The sequence below is a fragment of the Gadus chalcogrammus genome, chromosome 1 (genome assembly GCF_026213295.1).
Source record: "Gadus chalcogrammus isolate NIFS_2021 chromosome 1, NIFS_Gcha_1.0, whole genome shotgun sequence".
In the NCBI taxonomy this organism is placed as follows: Eukaryota; Metazoa; Chordata; class Actinopteri; order Gadiformes; family Gadidae; genus Gadus; species Gadus chalcogrammus.
This window is the reverse complement of record NC_079412.1, coordinates 15,140,315-15,159,994: the sequence shown is the minus strand read 5'-3', so window position 1 is coordinate 15,159,994 and position 19,680 is coordinate 15,140,315. Positions and strand designations below refer to the sequence as shown.

Sequence of the window (19,680 nt, the reverse complement as noted above, 5' to 3'; positions counted from 1 at the left end):
CTCCCCCCCTGGGTGCATCACGATTGATTGACGGCCCACCGCTGGGTGAGTGACAGGCGGCGTTCGTTAGCCGAGTGACGAGCCGAGGCGACAGCTGGGTCTGCTGCTGCTGCTGCCATGTTGGACTCTACATACACCCCCTCCGCACACAAACACACGCACAATGAAGAAACACAAACGGAATCTACTAATACACACACACACACACCCAAAATCAACACATCCACACACACACAAAACATATCAACAAACATGCCGACGGAAGCTGGGCCCTGGATGTATCACGGCGTGGACTGGACAGCTGGGCCTTTGGCCAGAGGAGAATTTGACCCATTCTTTTTTGGCCGATCTAGAGCTTCTTGCAGGAGAGATTGTTCCGCTACATCCATTCGATCTTTAAGCAGGAGAGAGGTTGAGCCTCTACATAAAGCCTCATGCAAAGCAGAGAGATTCGTTTCACGCAGGAGAGATTGTTCCTCTCGTCTTAAGCAGACCAGAGAGATGGTTCCCCCTCATACGGTGGAGCTCCATGTAGGAGAGAGATCGTTCCTCTAGATATGGCAGAGCTTCATGTAGGAGAGAGATCGTTCCTCTAGATATGGCAGAGCTTCATGTAGGAGAGAGATCGTTCCTCTAGATATGGCAGAGCTTCATGTAGGAGAGAGATCGTTCCTCTATATACGGTGGTGCTTCATGGAGGAGAGAGAGATCGTTCCTCTAGATACGGTAGAGCTTCATGTAGGAGAGAGATCGTTCCTCTACATACGGTAGGGCTTCATGGAGGAGAGATCGTTCCTCTAGATACGGTAGTGCTTCATGGAGGAGATCGTTCCTCTACATACGGTAGTGCTTCATGGAGGAGAGATCGTTCCTCTAGATACGGTAGAGCTTCATGGAGGAGAGAGATCGTTCCTCTACGTACAGTAGAGAGATCGTTCCTCTATATACAGTGGAGCTTCATGCAGGAGAGATTGTTCCTCTAGATACGGTAGAGCTTCATGGAGGAGCGAGATCGTTCCTCTTGGAGCTTCAAGCAGGTCTTCTCTCTCCTCCATGTCTCAGTATAAAATATTGAGACTGATGGCTGCATGTAAACAAAGGAAACAGTTGTTCTGATGCAGATGAGGACACAGTCCTGATGAAGACAGACATCTGTACAGCAAATTGATACCATATGGAAAGGAAATAACTGTTTTGCATTAGCAAATCAACTGAATCGTTTGAATAAGAACAATTCAGCCAGCGCAATTATTCCTACGTTGATTCAGTTTTTCTCAGAAAATAATCATCTGCTGTGGATTGCATCAGCCGTTACAAACCAGCAAGGGAACTTCATGCATGCATTATTTTCCCTCCATAGCCTCACAGAAGGAGCTAATGATGTTATTGGGCATCTGTGACATGACATCTACATTTTGGCCTATTTGTGAAACAATGGCTACAAGGAAGCCGGGGACATGGGCTCTGTGTTTGCAACTCAAAATAACAATGCAGAGCGGCCACTGGTGGGAGGCTGTGGTCACATGGAAATGAGCAACCAAGCGACAATGTAGCTCCTAATCTCTTCAGAGAGAGGAATCAGTTACACAGCAGTATGCACCCCTCAATGCTTTTCATTAGACCAACCACTCCACCGCCCTGGCACAGACACACACACACACACACACACACACACACACATGTATGCACGCACACGCACACACACACACACACACACACTAACACACACACACACACACACACACACACACACACACACACTAACACACACCCAATGGGTAGCCACACACACTCCTCATACACATACCAGAGGTACAAGGTACCCCCCCCCCCCCCCCCCACCCACCCAGCCCAACAGAAGGGGTTGAAATAAGTGGGCCAGAGGGAGGTGTGGGGCTGGGGTGAGGAGCTAGGCCTCAAAGCATAGGATTAGAGTTAATGTGCCCTCCCTGGGTTCTAATCTCTTCAGAGGGGGACTTTGTTGGAGGGCTTGAGGGCAGTCAGATAAGTATCTATTACAGAAAACTCATCTTATCCCTGATAGTCCCCCAACCTCCTCCTTCAAGATGAACCACAAAAACACTTGCCTCTGTTCTCCTCGTCTTCTGATATCTGAGGGTAAAACACTTGTCTCTCTTCCTCTATATGTCTTCTGATATCTAAGGGTAAAACACTTGTCTCTCTTCCTCTATGTCTTCTGATATCTAAGGGTAAAACACTTGTCTCTCTTCCTCTACGGTTTCTGATATCTAAGGGTAAAACACTTGTCTCTCTTCCTCTATGTCTTCTGATATCTAAGGGTAAAACACTTGTCTCTCTCCCTCTATGGTTTCTGATATCTAACACTTGCCTCGGTTCCCTTCGGCCTTCTGATATCTAAGACCCAATAGCAAGTGCTGCCCTTTTCAACTAATCAGGTATTAAGGTCTAAAGCCGTATGGAGAGTTGCAGGGCCCATATTGACTCCATCTGTAGCCAAAACACTCAGCTGCTTGAAGTGACATCAAAGGCTTGAAAAGGAGAAAATTCAAGTAAAAGAGAAAATAAAGAAATTGACATTATTATTTAGGACATTACATTTTTAATCAGCATAATCAAATGATCATGAAGTCCCTCCGTATTGTTTCGTTGTTGTTCCAGATGTTCACAAAAATATTATTATGGTACAGCTCCTCAGATAAACACATACAGCATGTGCTCACTATTCATTCACAAACATTCCTCTAATAATAAAAATCTGGGACATATTATCGTCCCGCGGGACACAAAACAAAATAGCTTTCCTTCAGAAAATGCAAATGATGCACTAAAGGGTGCAGGGTGAAGGCAAGTCGTTTCAATACATTTTGCAACCAAGGAAACTGATACATAAATACAACAAGTGCAAAAGTCTGAAGGTATCAACATGAAATACTGGCTAAACTGATAAACCGAGCGTAACGCCTGAGACGACAACAGTCCTGTAACGTCAAGGTTCTAACATAGCTTTGGGATTACCTCTGGAATGTTCCTTTGGCTCAGAATCGGTTTATGGGTGTGAAAGGGAGATTCAGATAAGCTTATAATGTGCTCTTTACCTGCTTGTCAGATTTGTTCACTTGGGACACAGAGGCTTCTGACACACAAGTAGAGAATCCTATCCCAGCCTAGCATATTGGAAAAAAATAAATGAAAGGTAAATGTTAAAACGTTCAACAAGAACCAGTCAGACCACAGTGACAATCTTTTAGCTAGCACGAATGTGTTGATCATCTTAAGCAAGGCACTGACTTGATCAACTTCTATTTCTTTTGAAATCCTTCAAAATTAACCATTTGCATGAGGAGTTTGCTTGCACGCACGCAACAAACTGTGTGTGTGTGTGTGTGTGTGTGTGTGTGTGTGTGTGTGTGTGTGTGTGTGTGTGTGTGTGTGTGTGTGTGTGTGTGTGTGTGTGTGTGTGTGTGTGTGTGTGTGTGTGTGTGTGAAACCTATTCATTTCTATTTATCTTTGCATTGTAAATCAATTAAACCTCTCATTTGGCAAAAATGCAATCTAAGCAAAGCACTCCATTAGTCCCTCGTTGATATTAACTCCTATGATGTAACACACTTAGACAAGGTGTTTTTTTGTGTGAGTTAAAGAGCAAGAGATAAAGCAAGAAATAGGGATTTGGAGAGAGGGCGGGAGAGGGAGAGAGCAAGAGCGAGAGCAAGAGAGAGGGAGCGAGAAGGAGAGAGAGAGAGAGAGAAAGTCAGCAAGAGAAAGGGCACGAGAAGGAGAGAGTGAAAGAGAGACAGCAAGAGAGAGGGAGCGAGAAGGAGAGAGTGAAAGAGAGAGACAGCAAGAGAGAGGGAGCGAGAAGGAGAGAGTGAAAGAGAGAGACAGCAAGAGAGAGGGAGCGAGAAAGAGAGAGAGAGAGAAAGTCAGCAAGAGAAAGGGCACAAGAAGGAGAGAGTGAAAGAGAGACAGCAAGAGAGAGGGAGCGAGAAGGAGAGAGTGAAAGAGAGGGAGCAAGAGAGAGGGAGCGAGAAGGAGAGAGCGAGAGCAAGGGAGGGAGAGAGAGCCATAGATCATGAGGTAATTAACCATGCGTCATGTATGTGAGCTGTGACGGGTGTTTGGAGGCGCTCTCTTTACTACAGTCTCTGGTGCGTTCATCGGGAGAACTTCCTGGGCCTGTAGGCGGGCAGCAGCGGCTGTGGGGGGGTGGACCGTTCCTCCTCTATGGGCGCCAGCTCCTCCGCAGAGCCCCACTTCTTCTTGGACAGGAAGAGAGACGGCAGCTTCCTGTTGCGGCCCCGCTCCCTGGCCTGGGCCGCTTGGAGCTCTAATGAGACACAGAGTATTTTGGGTGTTAAGGTTGATGTGTAGTAATTAAAAAAAGAAGCACATACAAAAAGCTCATTACTGGCAGGTATTACGTTGGCCATTTATTCATTGATTTTTTCTGTTTTTTAATTATATCTGAATTAAAAAAAAATGCAAGGGTTTTTTTTTGACAGAAGAAGCTTACACAGAAAACCCTTGGTAAGACTCAAAGCAAAAACTTTTAATCCGTAAAAACATTTGGGGTTTACGTGCCCTTCAAGGTACGGGGATTCAAACTACTATTAGCTCCAACATCCTTCACTAATTGGACTTTACTTTTCATGCTCAGAGTAATTGAATGATGGGGCATCTAAATGGAAATCAAAGCTCACGTGTTTCGCTCTCCTCTCCTGGCTCATCAGGATCCCGGTCCGTCAGGTACTGGCTGGCAAGATGTCCGCTGTAGTCCCTGAGGTTCTTCTTCGCCCCTGCAAACCGGAAAAGACCGGACGGATCATGGGGACTGTGGGAGCGCTTTCTCCAAGCACTTTTCGTAGGTTTTGAGAAGTTTGGGATGAACCACACTCGTGTTCCTTCTCCAGCTTACCGTATGTCTGGACGAGCAGCTCAACCATGTGCTGGTGGCCGTGCAGCGCCGCTATGTGTAGAGGTGTGTATCCCTGGGAGGAATTAAGGAAAGAAGGAAGGAAGCAAGGAGAAAGCACAGCGAGTGAGTCAAACGGAAACACCGTCTCGTATAAATTATGTATTCATTTCATGAATCAAATTATATCCAGTGTTAATTTTTTACTCAATTATTTATTGTATACCGCTCATATTGTATCGCACTAATGTTATAATAAAAACACCATCTTCATCATCTTGATCATTATTTATTTTTACTTTTTAAATATATTTTGCATGTTTAAATGTCACCATGCCTTTTGCGTATTTATCTACCAAAACATTTCTGTTGTCATTGTGTACATACGCGTGAGGCATGTGCGCTTTCGAGAGTTAATGTTGGTGGAAAACGGCCATCACACTCAACGTCCTTTGTTTATTTATGTCAGTTGAAAAGCAACAAATGTTGTTCCACCTCAACCATAACAACTTATCCCTGCAGCTGATCCCAGCCAGTGTGGCTAACCAGCCCTGGGACATCCTACCCTGGGAGGGACACCCTGCCTTGGGCCCCTTTAAAGGTTCAAACGGTCTGTGATGTCCGCAGCTAAACATGCTGTACTCTGTAGAGAGATTTCAGGAGACAAAACGTTGGAAAAACGCTGGAAAAGTTTAACACCTACCCCCTAGATTTTCCCATGGCCCACAGACATCCAAGGAAAACACCGGGAAGGAAAGAAATATACAAATTAGCAAAAGGTTATGACAACACACGATAATGATACAAACATAATTGGTTGGTAATTCAGTGAAATGGGGACGTTCTCGAGCTGGGCCCGCTGGCCCGTACAGACAGTGTTTTGGGGAAACAATTAATGTGACATAACATGATTTATTAGCCATGTGGTAGTTTTAGGAGCGGCAACACGTGTTGGTGTAATACATTTTCACAGCTGGATCTTCACACACTCTCTCGCACACACACGCACACACAGTTTAGGAACAGTAATTACATCACTTGACAACTCCTGCCCCCTCCGACCACAGCACACAGGGGCTCTGCTTCAACCCACTACCATGTCCAGATTTAACTACTTACGTACCACACCACTTCCTGTCTTAAGCGCTGTGATTAAAAAAACGAAAGGGCACCCACTCACGTGCTGGAAGAGAAGAGAATGGAAGGAAAAGAGGGTGAGTGAGGGGCTGCAAAGGACACACACAAAAGTGAATTCCAATGTTGTGTTTCTTCTTATCACGGGGCTAAAACTCACCGATTTGGTGTTGACGTCGGCGCCAGCCTTAACCACCAGTGTGGCCATGTCCTCTTTCCCATGCTTTGCTGCCCAGTGCAAAGCCGTCTAAAAACAACAGAGAGAAAGGAGAGCGGGTGTGACCATGTTATTAGATCACGTTAATTGCTATAACCACGTTATAATCAAGTAATCTTGGGCTCATGTGTGATAACTAAAGTATCCCTCATTACAAGCCTCACTGCTCCTCACAGCACTTTGTTAAGACCTCAAATGACATTAAAAAAGCACCGGCAGACCGTATCCCTAGCCTAGCATGTTACCGCGTTGCAATGCTACGGCGTCATCCGCGGTAATTGCCACAACCTCATTACTGCGCTAACAAGTTTGTGCGCGAGGCGGGCGGCGCGGGTTAGCCGTCCCTCGTCGAGCTGATTGAGGGGCAGAGAGCCAGCTGTGCACAGCAGGGAGCGCAGGGGAGGGGACGTAGTGATGGAGAGAGGGGGGGAGAGAGAGAGAGAGAGAGAGAGAGAGAGAGAGAGAGAGAGAGAGAGAGAGAGAGAGAGAGAGAGAGAGGGAGAGAGAGAGAGAGAGAGGGAGAGAGAGAGAGAGAGAGAGAGAGAGAGGGAGAGAGAGAGAGAGAGAGAGAGAGAGAGATGGTTTCCTGCCACCTAACAGAGCCTAATTACAAAACAACACAGCCCTGTGCCCACAGTCGGGGGTCCCAGCAGCCTGTCACGGTAGCGGAGGGGGGGGGGAAGATTGATGATGTTGGTGTGACCCATGGAGACTAGACCCACCCAGGAATCACAGCACTACTGTCAACACACACACACACACACACACACACACACACACACACACACACACACACACACACACACACACACACACACACACACACACACACACACACACACACACACACACACACACACACACACACCACCAGCAAATGTCCAAATAAACACACACACATACATTTATACGCAGATTGATGCCTGCACCTAAATGACACACACACACAGACACACACACACAGACAAACACATCAGAGGTCCTTCAGACCACATCAACCCTGTTCACCTGCCAGGTGTTTATGTGGAGACTGTGGTGGTCAATGGCTCTGGCCATGTAAGGACGTTCCTACATACTCCTCCTGGCCATGTTAGCATGTTCCTACATACTCCTACTGGCGTTGTCATGACGCTCCTACAAACTCCTACCAGCCTTGTCAGGGCGTTCCTAACTTCCCCTACTGGCCTTTCTAAAAGCCTGCAACAGGTGAAAGCATGTTGCAGTCGAACAATGTACAGTAAATGTACAGCATCAAACGGTAGAAGATTCAAGATTCAAGATGCTTTATTTATCCCGAGGGAAATGAATGTGCAACAGTTACAATACAAAGGTGGGAAAGTAATACAGGGTTAGTGTCAAAATAGATAAAATAGATGGAAATAAAATAAGTACAAACTAAATAAGTGAAAAGGAGCGATTGGATAAAGTGGCATTAGTGGTAAAAGTGATAAAGTGATAAATATTATAGCAGCAATTGTTGGCAGCATAAATTAACTAAAGTGATGAAGTGAAAATTGAAAATTAAAGAAATGGTTGGAACTACAGAACTCAGACCGGTAACCATGGATCAGTCCAGATATTGTATTTGACTAGATTCTTTGTATTATCAATGTGGAAGCAAAACAATAACTATACCAGCATTTGAGGGTCTCAGACCAGCATTAGAGTTTCATGGTCTCAGACCAGCAGTACAGGGCTAGGGCCTTAGACCAGCAGTAGAGGGCTAGGGTCTCAGACCAGCAGTACAGGGCTAGGGCCTCAGACCAGCAGTAGAGAGCTAGGGTCTCAGACCAGTGGTACAGGGCTAGGGTCTCAGACCAGCAGTACAGGGCTAGGGTCTCAGACCAGCAGTACAGGGCGAGGGTCTCAGACTAGCATTAGAGGTTCATGGTCTCAGACCAGCAGTAGAGAGCTAGGGTCTCAGACCAGCATTAGAGGTTCATGGTCTCAGACCAGCAGTAGAGAGCTAGGGTCTCAGACCAGTAGTACAGGGCTAGGGTCTCAGACCAGTAGTACAGGGCTAGGGTCTCAGACCAGCAGTAGAGGGCTAGGGTCTCAGACCAGCAGTACAGGGCTAGGGTCTCAGACCAGCAGTACAGGACTAGGGTCTCAGACCAGCAGTAGAGGGCTAGGGTCTCAGACCAGCAGTACAGGGCGAGGGTCTCAGACCAGCATTAGAGGTTCATGGTCTCAGACCAGCAGTAGAGGGCTAGGGCCTCAGACCAGCAGTAGAGGGCTAGGGCCTCAGACCAGCAGTAGCTCATATTAGATCACATGGCGTCTTAGGGAGAGCGAGGGATCCAGTGAGATACACCTCCTTCAGAGTGGCTGACAAATTGTGATCGACGGCGTCTGGTTGGAGAAGCTCCATAGCTCCCCCCCTCTCCCCCGCCTCCCGCCACAGCCCCAAGACAGATGTGCGCGGCAGCCCGCCGGCTTGACGGGCAGCCCGCCGGCTCTCCCAGTGGGTGCGGGTGATGGACGACGAGGCCAAACAGGATGTAGCGTCATCCCCCCCTTCCTGCCCCCACCAATGACTAGCAGGGTGGCTAGTCACACACCCCCACTTCAAGTAAGAGGGGCAGGGGTCTTCTCTTAGACCAGGCACGACAGACACGTCAACAGCTCAGGGACCACAAAGGGTCGCAGCGACAGACCAGGGGAGCGACAGCAACGAGTGATGGACGGATGATGTACTTACAAACTGTAGCGCACAAGAGCGAGAGGAAGTCCGTCACCGCAGGGGCCAGGGGAGCCACGTCACAGGAACAACACCGCGGAAGACAGGAAGAGAGAGGAAGAGAGAGCGAGAGGGACGGAGGACAGGATCGTGAGGCTATGAGTGATTAGCGCGAGGAAGTACAGTTGTTGTGGTTCCAAATGAACGGGTTCCCCTTTAAAGCGCTGCCCTGTGAGTCGTAGGCTACGCTGAAAAGCTTGGATCATTTACTCTGGCTTGAGCTTTTTAGGCAATTTGATTTTAAACAGTAAGCGTCTCCAATGACTAAGCTTGTGTGTTATCATGGGTAAGCAACAAGGTCATTAACGACAGGTAATATCTTCAGGCCGCCCGATGACCCCCACATGGCACTTCTGTCCAGTATCATCACTTCTGGTACGTAAGAAACAGTAACCGGCTGACCTAACATCAGGATTTATTGACTCCTGGCTTCAAAAAGAAACACATTGGACACCAATGACTTGTGGCCTGAGCCGCTCTCTGATGAACCCCATTCAACACCTCCTGAACAGGGAAAAGCCGAAGGGCTGAAGAAGGAACATCAAAGGGTCCTGCAAGGGTCTTAGCACCTTCCCGAGGACACAGCACGACATTGTTCTACAATTAATCCCAGCCTGCTCTATTACTTTCAGATTATCTTTAAGTGGGTGAAGTCTTTGTGTCACATTAAGACTCTGCTTAATCCCCTGCCCCCCCTCCCTCCCCTCCCCTCCCCCACCCCCCTGCACTTCAATGGCGGTGGACATGCTATCTTGTCCGGGTGGGGATGGCAGAGGGGCTTAGGGCTTCTCTTAGAAGGTGGTCTGTCCTTGGCCATAGGACGGTGGGAGAACTTTGAGCCTAGGGGAGGGACAACAAACATGAGCTCAAATCTCTTAGGCTCACAGGGAGACAAATAAAAGGGATTTGGGTTGTCAGGGGGCCGCAGGAGCTAAAAAGCTATCTTTCATAATCCTTTTGATAGTGGACCTTTGAAATGCATGATCTGGATGTTTCAACACAGGCCCCTCGGAATACAATTAAAGGGGGTGGAAATCTCAATGGAATGAGCTTGTGAAGTTTATACAAGCTAAAACTGCCAGGAAAGGATTTCTTCTTCTTTTTTCGCAATCGCGTTGACAATGCGTGAAGAAGAAACCGTTCTGCCGCATGCTCCGCTCGGGGCTATGGCGGCGGGCTCGCCCACGGCGCTGTTGTTTGTGCGAGCGTTTTGATTTCCCCCAGATCTCAAGAGGCGGTGTGTAATGGCAGGGCTACGGCACGGGAGTCGCCCGTAAACTTACCCCCTGGGGAGCAGGACCATGGAAACACGCAGCAGTCAGGAGAAACACAGCACATGAGGAGGAAGCAAATGGGATGTCAGATCGGCTGATCAACAGGTTAACACGTGCAATCCATTTGCAGTGTGACTTCCTCATGAAATAACTAATGTGCAGCAGGTCAGGTACTTACAGAGGTGAAGTCCTGATGCGCCCAGCCCAAATAAACAAAAAAGAAAAAACACCAAAGCCATTTATTAGAGGGATGGCCAGCTAAAGCCTCATTACATTACATTACATTTCCATTGCCACCATGACTGTTATTAATCGGCAGACAGCCATTGAGAGGCAGAGCGTGTTCCCGGTGTGTGTGCTACCTTCTTGTTGGCCAAAGAGGGGTCCTGCTGCAGCAGTTGAGACAGATCGGGCACACGTGCACTCGCGGCCGAGTAGATCCAGTCCTTCTCTATGGGGTCGAGCTACCACACGCACACACACACACACACACACACACACACACACACACAAACAGTGGAAAATGCGTATTAGCACAGGACAGACTCATGTATATGCCTACACACACATTTACACACACACACGCGCTCTTGTGGTTGTCCACTTCCTGCTCTGTTTTCACTGATAACTCCAAACTTTGTTCTATCAGTGATGTTTGGCTCAACGGAGCCGGCCTCGGCTAACTGTCGCAGAGGTGGGATCCGCCCCCGGTCAGAGCTGCTCATGGTTTTAGATTATAGTTTTGGAGTTTTTGTTGTTTTTAAATAGTGATAGTATTTCCTAGTTTCAGCCTTACTATGACAGAAGGAGCTTAGATATGGTGATTGACTTAAAGATGTATTCTTCTTCTAGATCTATTAAAAAAAATCAAGCCCTGCTCGATGACATAGATTATAACTGGCTCACCAGCACAAGTAACAAGGGCACTGGGTTGTGTCTGGCTGCCTTGGGATGTTCAGGGAGAGAAAGGGAGAGAAAGGGAGAGAAAGAGAGAGAAAGGGAGAGAAAGGGAAAGAGCACTCACAGCGATGGAGGTCGGGCCCAGGCTCTCTGCGTCCTGCTCCGAGTCGTACTGAGCAGAACAAGAAGACCATTAGACCACCGTGTTAAGAGTTAGAGAGAGTCACCTACACAGAACCTTACTCTTACACATGGATCTTCAGACACACACACACACACACACACACACACACACACACACACACACACACACACACACACACACACACACACACACACACACACACACACACACACACACACACACACACACACACACACACACAAGACAGACAGACAGACAGATATATAGTTGATTTATGTGAGGGTCAGGGGGGGAAAGCAGGTGTTTTTCTTGTTTTTTCTGCCCCATTTTCTGAAGGAGGCCCTCGATTGCAAATTGTTCTCAGATCATACTGGGACATGAAGTCAAAACACTGTGGGCTTTCATGTATTCTGCTTCAACTGTCACACATCACTGTGTGAAACAGGAACATGCTAAAAATAGAATTACCACATTGACACGTGTTCGTGTTCCCCTATACTTTGCCGAGAACATAATATAGGCCGCAAAAGAAAATTAAAGATCACAGGTCATGACAATTATGAAAACTGCCCTCTTTGTCGCAATTTTCTTTTATACAAGCAGTAGTAATCACTGAATCAACATAATGGTAAGATTAGATGCAGACACACATTCAAATGAGCTCAACAGGATAGTTAGTGTGAGCCGGTGAAACTTCAGTGGAAAGGGCTTGGATGTCATCAATGGGCTATCTATTTTATCACACACCTAATGCCTGAATCAAATAATCTAAAAAAATATTCCTACAATGTCTCTCCATTAGACATGGAAGGAATGTGGAATATTTAGGTATTTTACATATTTATAAAATAGTACCTAATGCAACATGTTTTGCACAACGACAATTCAGGATTTTATGTTTCATATGAAATGACCTTTTACCACAGATTAATTCATCTTTCAGGAACGCCATTTAACACTTTACATTTTATTGTACAGTGTAATAATCCTTGAGAAATAATAATTTTGAATGTTAAACTTCAATACAATTATATTCCTCCTGTCTACCTATTTTGAACCTAAGCTATTCATTGAGCACCCTACATACAAAGCCTGATGGTTACATTTAAAGATTAACCCCACACACTTCGTCTGATTGTGTGATTATGGCCCACATTCACATACTCACATATGCTATCTGTGTGTTGTCCGAGGCATCCACCAAAGCCCCTTTTTTTTTTCAATTCTGGGCTGACTACCTATTGTTTTAATGGGTACAAATCATTATAATCTTTCTAATGAGCTTCAACATACTCCTGCTTAACATAATAACAGAGGACTTGATTTAAATGCAGATTGCCTCAACCCCATTTTGTGTCACCCCTCCCACTTAAACGGAGCGCATTGGTTTCAAATCCAGCCAATTTACTTAGCACCACCTGGTGGTGAATGCAAGAAATTCGGATGAGTAAAAGGTTATGCTATAAATGACTTCTCTCGGAATTTCAGACGCTCTTTATTTTTTGTATCTACCATTACATCTGTGACATCTTCCTGACACCTGCAAGGAATAACCAGCTGAATTATATGAACACACAATTTTGGTTGCATTATCACAACATTAAGAATGTACTTCATACACAATTTTTTTTTCTGAACAATTGAAATGAGTAGTCTCAAGTAGGCCTTCTATTTATTTTAGTCTGTCTAATAATATTAATAATAATATTTGTCTAACAAAAGAACATCTGAATAATCAATTAATTAAGACTACTTGTGTATTTGAGCCAGCCTTACGGATTTTGAGATTCACAGATTGTTGGATTGGTGATGGTTTCCACACTAAGCTTGTGTCACTCAAAGACAACCCAGACCCTCCCACCCTCATGCTCATGTGCTTGTCTTGATCAGGCCATGAAGAGATAATGATTTCTTTAGCGTCGGTCACGTTCACCATCTCTCTTCTGCACGGACACTTAGCAACGCTACAATGTGTTAATCTTACATTAAAAGGCTGCATGTAATGATTCAGCTCATCACATGAACAATGTGAAAAGCTGTTCCGTAGGGACTACTTTAGCTGGATTATTTACCATTCAACCCATGTCCTTTGTGGATTTTGTCCATTGTGGAGTATGAAACGCTCCCGCCTTTTATGTAAGGTCGACATCAGCCCTTGTTGTCGAGAGGTCATGAACTATCGATGTGTACGGATCAACTTGAGGTCAAGCATGGCTAAAATAAGCGTATTCCCGGGCGGTCACGTGGACTGAGGTCAGCGCTCCACTACTGCCCCACATGTCAGCGATGACACTGCCGCGCTGAAATTAACGCTGAGTCATGACTAGAGAAGAGGGCACGGATGCTGGGAAAGACCAACACAGGGTCCTTGTTTAGAAACAGAAAACCCCTTTTACAAGGACAGTGAACGCGCGTACAGAGCAGCTCTGTAGTATTCTAGGTTCCTCTTTACAACCATTACACAGAGTGTATTTATTTACAAATGAAGGCGGACTGAACGCACAAATCCTTCTTTTTTTGTTGAGTTGACCACAAAACTGGAATGAAAAGTCCATCGTACCGATCGGGTTACTTACCATATAAGGAATGAATATGGATCTAATGACATACTGGAACCATCCAATCAATCCAATCAATACAATAAAGCAATCAACAACAGACAGTCAAACATGGATTCAAGGAGATATATATTGATTCAACGACACTTCCACGTTGACCCTGTGACACGTACCTCCAGTGACGACGGAAGGTCCGCACATTCACTCGGCCCCCCGGGCTCCGGACCCCAGGAGGACGGCCCCCGACCGGACCCCCTGTCCTCACCCTCCAGGGGGCGCTGCTCTGCGGAGATCTCCTGCAGGGGCCTCTTGGCAGGAACAGGTGAGTAGGCCTCCTGCGCCGGGGCCTCCCATCGGGCCGTGGCCGGCGTCCTGGACGGGCCGTCCCGCTCCACCAGCATCTGTCTGTACTTCCTCCGGAGCACCAGGATGTTCTCGCCCTGCCGGAGAGAGAGCAGCGTCACCACGAGGAGAACCATGGGGGGCGGGGGGAGCATTGATTGACTGGGTCCAGCGACTGGTGAGGGACTGCAGCAGATACGATTTCATTTGATGCCACGTGAAGGACAGGGCCTTAAGGGGGTCTTTAGGAAGCATCCCAACCAACATTGGGCTCATACTAGCAAACAGATGTAACCCTTTATTTGAGCCATTGTGTACAGCTGTTTTATGTACTTATTGTTTGTAGTAACCTTAAGATTTGTAACACAATAGAAAGGAAAAGTATCTGTTGTTGGAAATATGCCTCTGTGGTTATATATGATTTCAGAATTGAAAGCTTCAGAGCGCATGTGTGTATAAAAAGAAGAGATAAACAATACTCCCTACTTACATTCTCTGATTTCATAACAGCTATTCTGTCCATGATGAGCTTGAATTCCTCCCTGTATTTAGCTAGAAGGAAGAGAAAAGTTGTTATGAGAACTCCCAATGTAGGCCCATTTATCACACAGAATGTTAGACGTAACATTTTAAAGTGACAGGTAAAAGGAGTCCTTGTTTTAGGCCAAAGTCTAATGTATATGGGAAAGATTGACAGATAATCACAAATCAAAGACTTGGTGGGTAACAGCTGCTCCATGCCCTGTTGATGAGCCTAAATATTTATCAACCCTGCTGTAGTAACAGCTTAAAGCCTTCCCAGATGTTGATGCCACCAATCTGTGCTTCCCTGGCCTGTTTTACAAATACCACACTGTGATGCTGTGTTTTTACATCTGGAGGCATTAGGCCTGTAGGCCAGAGGAGGTCCATTTTAACATGCAAATGAGGAACCAAAGGCAAAGAAAAACAGGGGAGATGCCTGGAGTTGCATAAACTGAGAATAATGCTGCTAATAATATGCCATGGGGGTAAGAAAGGGTATTTTTTTTACCATAATAGGCAGAAGAAGGAGAAATTGCATCATGGCATCTCAAAGGCACACTCACAAGTCTCTCTAGAGATTTGGCTACTCTCTCCGATGGAAATCAAATGCACTATGTTTGGTTTACTGATAGACCACGGTCTCCTCAGGGGAAGAGGGAATATAAAGACTATAGTCTTCAATAATATATGAAGGACTACTGTCTTGAATAGGTACGATTACAGTGCTCTGCAATGCATGTATAATGACTACACCAGCCTTTAACGCCTGTATAAGGACTACACTAGTGCATACAAACACTACACCCCGGCAGCCTTTGTAAGCCTAGTATGCATGTATTCAGTCTTTAATACATGAAGCCATAACGAGGCTGGTCCTGAATGACGTGAAGGAGTGGTCTGAGCAGATAGGCGGACCACATGGGGTACAAATTCCAGGACCATTGAAGTGTTTCCGTTTCCCCCCAAACGGTGAGTGGAAAGAACGTTCGTAGTGGTACGGTTCCACAGTAAACATTCTCAATGCTGAACAACAGGAAATCCACAGGAAGTAGGCACTCGTGTCTATCTCAACAACAGGATTCGTGGCTCCCTCAGCCCAGTGTGAGTATCACTGTATGAATACTGATTACTGATTAGCTAGGAGAATAAGAAAAACATCAGTTAAATCATTGCCCCCCCCGACCTCTCTATCTCACACACACACACACTCTATATCACAACCTCACAGACATCCACACACACACCCTCTCTATCCCAAACTCACAGAACCCCACACACACACACACACACACACACACACACACACACACACACACACACACACACACACACACACACACACACACACACACACACACACACACACACACACACACACACAAAAGGTCTTCCTCTGCATGTGCGTGTTAATGGTTTACTTTGAATTTTAAGATCACGGAGGAAAGAGTTTCTTATCCAAGAAGGTTTGCAGCACATGGCTGTGACAGACTTTGGGCATGGAAGAGGCATTTATGTAATTGAACAGCCGTGTCAGATGGCACACTCTGTGAAAGCAGCTTTCTAAACCTCTGTCAACAACTGCAGTGCTGAGCAAGCATCTGGAGATTAGAAACCAACAACTGCAATCAAGGTCACTTTAGAAAATGATTTGGGAGGAGGTTTTGATTACTGTCGTTAGGACTGTAGCCCTTTTCCCATACATTTATTCACCCATCATTACGAGAGATGGGGTTTGGTAGAATTAACTATTAATGCAGTTCATGTTTACAGGCAATAGGATCAAACACGGGCATTGGAAGTAACGAGGATCTGGATATGACCAGGATCTGAACATAGCCAGGATCTGCAGATAGCCATGAAGTGAAGAGGTTGTGCAGCTGCAGTGACTCCTTGTGAAGTCCCATTGAGCCCCAACCGGCCGCACAGAGGAAATGACTGCTGCTGCACACTTTTCCCTCCATTTAATGAAAACCAGATGCGTGTGCTTTTTTTCAAGAACAATGAAAGACTGAACCTCGCAGAATAGCAAGTTCTATATGTTTTTCAACGTGCATAACACGAGTGTAAGGACGTCCACCCAGTAACCCAGTGAGCTATAATAATAACAGTTACTCCGTAAGGGGGCGACGGCTGACGTCATCCATCGCTAGCGACCACAGACTACGATATCTTGATGTCGACATTTCACGGGAAAATTTTAATAAATCGATGAGGTGAGGCGGTATTTATTTGCTACTTACCACGTAATTGTAAATCAGTATGACCGATATAAGGCTTATATGTCTTCAATAGATCAGCATTTTTTACTTTGCCTGAATCGCCGCCGGTTGAGTAAAAATAATCCAACAACGACTCTTCTGTCACATCGCCCATCTCAGCGTGTTGGTTTCAAGGTGTACAACCGCTAAAATAACTTGTATTAGTCGTTTACTCAAGACATAATGCCCAGTGTTCACCCCCTCGGCTAATTTGGGAGGAAAACCCCGTTGCATATGTCCAGCTTTACTCCACCCATGTACTGTAGCAGAAGGACCCCCGCTGGTTCCCTTAACCATTTCGTCTCCGGTGGGAGTCACCGCCTCTTCACTCAGATCACACATTGTTGAATTTAACACATTGACTAAACTGATCAACTCATAATTATGTTGATTGGAGATAACAACAAGATATCGCTGAAAGAAATGCCTATTTTATCGTATATATTTGACAAGTTTGGTCAAAGTGTAGCAGGAGGCTATAGTTAAGTGACCAGAATAATCGAGAGGACTCCTTGTATTAAAGCCTCTGGTTTCAACCAGAGGGCTGGGTCTGATTTATCTCAGGCCTCCATCGCCCACTATCAGATTAATTGTGTCAAAGCGTTGTGAATATTAAATGTGTTCGAATTACATTTTAATCCCCTACATTGCATTAGCAGATAGGCCATAACCTCTCACCGAATGAACGCCCCTTTCCATTTAATTAAGACGTCTGCAGGTAATTTCAATTGATGTTTTCCCTGGCCCTAAAAAAAACAATATTGAAATAACAGTAAGCTTCTTATCAACTGATACAATTATTGAGGTGAGGATTTTATCTGCCACATGAAAAATGGGACCTTATGCTCTCACAATTTATGAAACAACACAACTTTCCTGAGGGTTTGATCCCCTAAACATATGTCTAGCTTATGTGGTATGAATCTATGCCAGACAGCAGCTGGTAATACATTAACCCTGTAGTGGTGCTGCCGATACAGAGCATAAGTATTGCAATACAGAATACATTTGAATTCTAGGAAACACTATTGACATACGTATTTGGTGTGTGCAATTTTGGTGTGTGTGTGTGTGTGTGTGCATGAAATAATTGCACATTTGTTAAATTTCCATTGGGAACATGTGTGAAAAAGCCATGCATCTACTATTGTACGACTTGATTGTGAACCCGAACCCCCCCACCGTCTTCCAACAGAAAGTTGGCATCACTTATTATGCCACACTTAACTGTGTTTATACATAAACTGTTTCATAAACCCAACCTTATCAACCAAGACACACTAATCTCAAGATGCAAGGACGATGATCCCAAACTGCTTAAAACACGCGCGCGCGCACACACACACACACACACACACACACACACACACACACACACACACACACACACACACACACACTGGGAACTGTTAGCTTGGTGGTCATGTTTGGTGGACAGGCATCAACGGAAGCCCACAGGGGCCAGATGTTCAGCGAGGGCCCCTGAGCAGCATGGCATATGAGGGTCAGCAGGATAAATGCCTATGAAGGTCAGCGGGACCGGCCCGCTAAAGCCCACCTCGTGCCTGGTACTGATGGAGGGCAGCTGTTCACAGGGGATATCCAGTCCATATGGCTGCTGCTTGTCCCTGGGCCTTTTCACAGCACAGCCCTTGTAAACAAGCTGTAGTCCCCATGTTCTCTGCCCTTTTTTCCCTCCTCCCCACTCCTGTTAAACATGCCCCAAATCCAATCAACCGCGCCCCTCTAAAGGGGATGATGTTGATTAATGGGAATGTGTATGTGTGGTAGTAGTAGTGGCCGATAAGCCCCCCTCTGAGATTACACCCAGGCAACCCACCGGCCAGCCAACCAGCCTGTTGGCGGCCCACCAATGCAGGGAGGCACCAGGAAGTGGGCGCAGCTTAGGGCAGGGGATTGTTTTAGACAGACAATGGTGTCTACCTGGTTTTAATCCCTGCTCCAAGAGTACAGAGGATTGGCATTGGAGTTTTAATAAACCAAAGTGCTCCTTTAATCAGGATTTGCCAAAGTGCCCCTTTTGTGTTAATCTGACATTTTTTGTTACAGGATGATTTTTGACATCTGCCATGTCGTGGATGTTGTTGGCTCTCCATCGCCCCCCAGATGCACAAAGTTCTCTGTAGAAAGGGAAAGGTGGGGGATGCAGAACTAGAACACACTCAAACAACGTCTGGTGTTGAACATCAAACCGTTCAGTAGCAGTAATTCAGAGCAGCATCAGTAAAACGTCCCAATTCACAACAGAAGCCTGTCGACTCAAACAAAAAGAGTTGAAATGAAGGCAAGAATGCCATGCCGAACATGGTACAGTGCCAAAAGTGGTTGTACGCCTACTGTACCTTATACCATTCGTGTATGCATTGTTATGTTTGCGTTCAGATGGCTACGGCCCACCACAAGCTAATAGATCCCGAAAGTTTAATTACTTCACGAAAAAAAAAAGGAAGCTGCATTTTAATAATTAAAGACCCGCATATCAGCCATAGAACATCATAAAATAGTTTTAAAATGGAAGATTACAACTGTTAATCCAATGGGGGGCCAGATGTGAGAAGGGGAGGGGCCCGGTCGCGTCCAGGACCAGATTAAAAAGGGGGGGGGGCGCACTTGCCTGTGGATTAGGGGCTGTGTGGCCTCAACATGCTGTAATCCGCAGATTAGCCGATAT

General features: G+C 45.9%; 1 protein-coding gene across 1 annotated transcript; it reads right to left on the bottom strand.

Moving 5' to 3' along the window:
• Window positions 1-1,870: 1,870 nt before the first annotated feature.
• On the bottom strand, window positions 1,871-17,289 carry LOC130383407 (ankyrin repeat domain-containing protein SOWAHC). The gene is made up of 11 exons (XM_056591423.1): window positions 16,971-17,289; window positions 14,696-14,757; window positions 14,037-14,303; window positions 11,285-11,332; window positions 10,623-10,724; window positions 10,439-10,450; window positions 8,948-8,950; window positions 6,190-6,276; window positions 4,899-4,971; window positions 4,684-4,779; window positions 1,871-4,310 (listed from the first exon to the last, which is right to left on the bottom strand). The coding sequence occupies exons 1-11, from the start codon at window positions 17,101-17,103 to the stop codon at window positions 4,138-4,140; spliced, it is 1,056 nt and encodes a 351-aa protein (XP_056447398.1). The 5' UTR covers window positions 17,104-17,289; the 3' UTR covers window positions 1,871-4,137.
• Window positions 17,290-19,680: the final 2,391 nt, after the last annotated feature.

Coding starts and splice junctions, on each gene's coding strand:
- LOC130383407 (XM_056591423.1), bottom strand. CDS start 17,103: ATGGGCGATGTGACAGAAGAGTCGTTGTTGGATTATTTTTACTCAACC. Junction 11,333..14,036: donor ACCTTCCGTCGTCACTGGAG/GTACGTGTCACA, acceptor TGTTCTGCTCAG/TACGACTCGGAGCAGGACGC. Junction 4,311..4,683: donor AGGAGAGGAGAGCGAAACAC/GTGAGCTTTGAT, acceptor GTGTCTCATTAG/AGCTCCAAGCGGCCCAGGCC.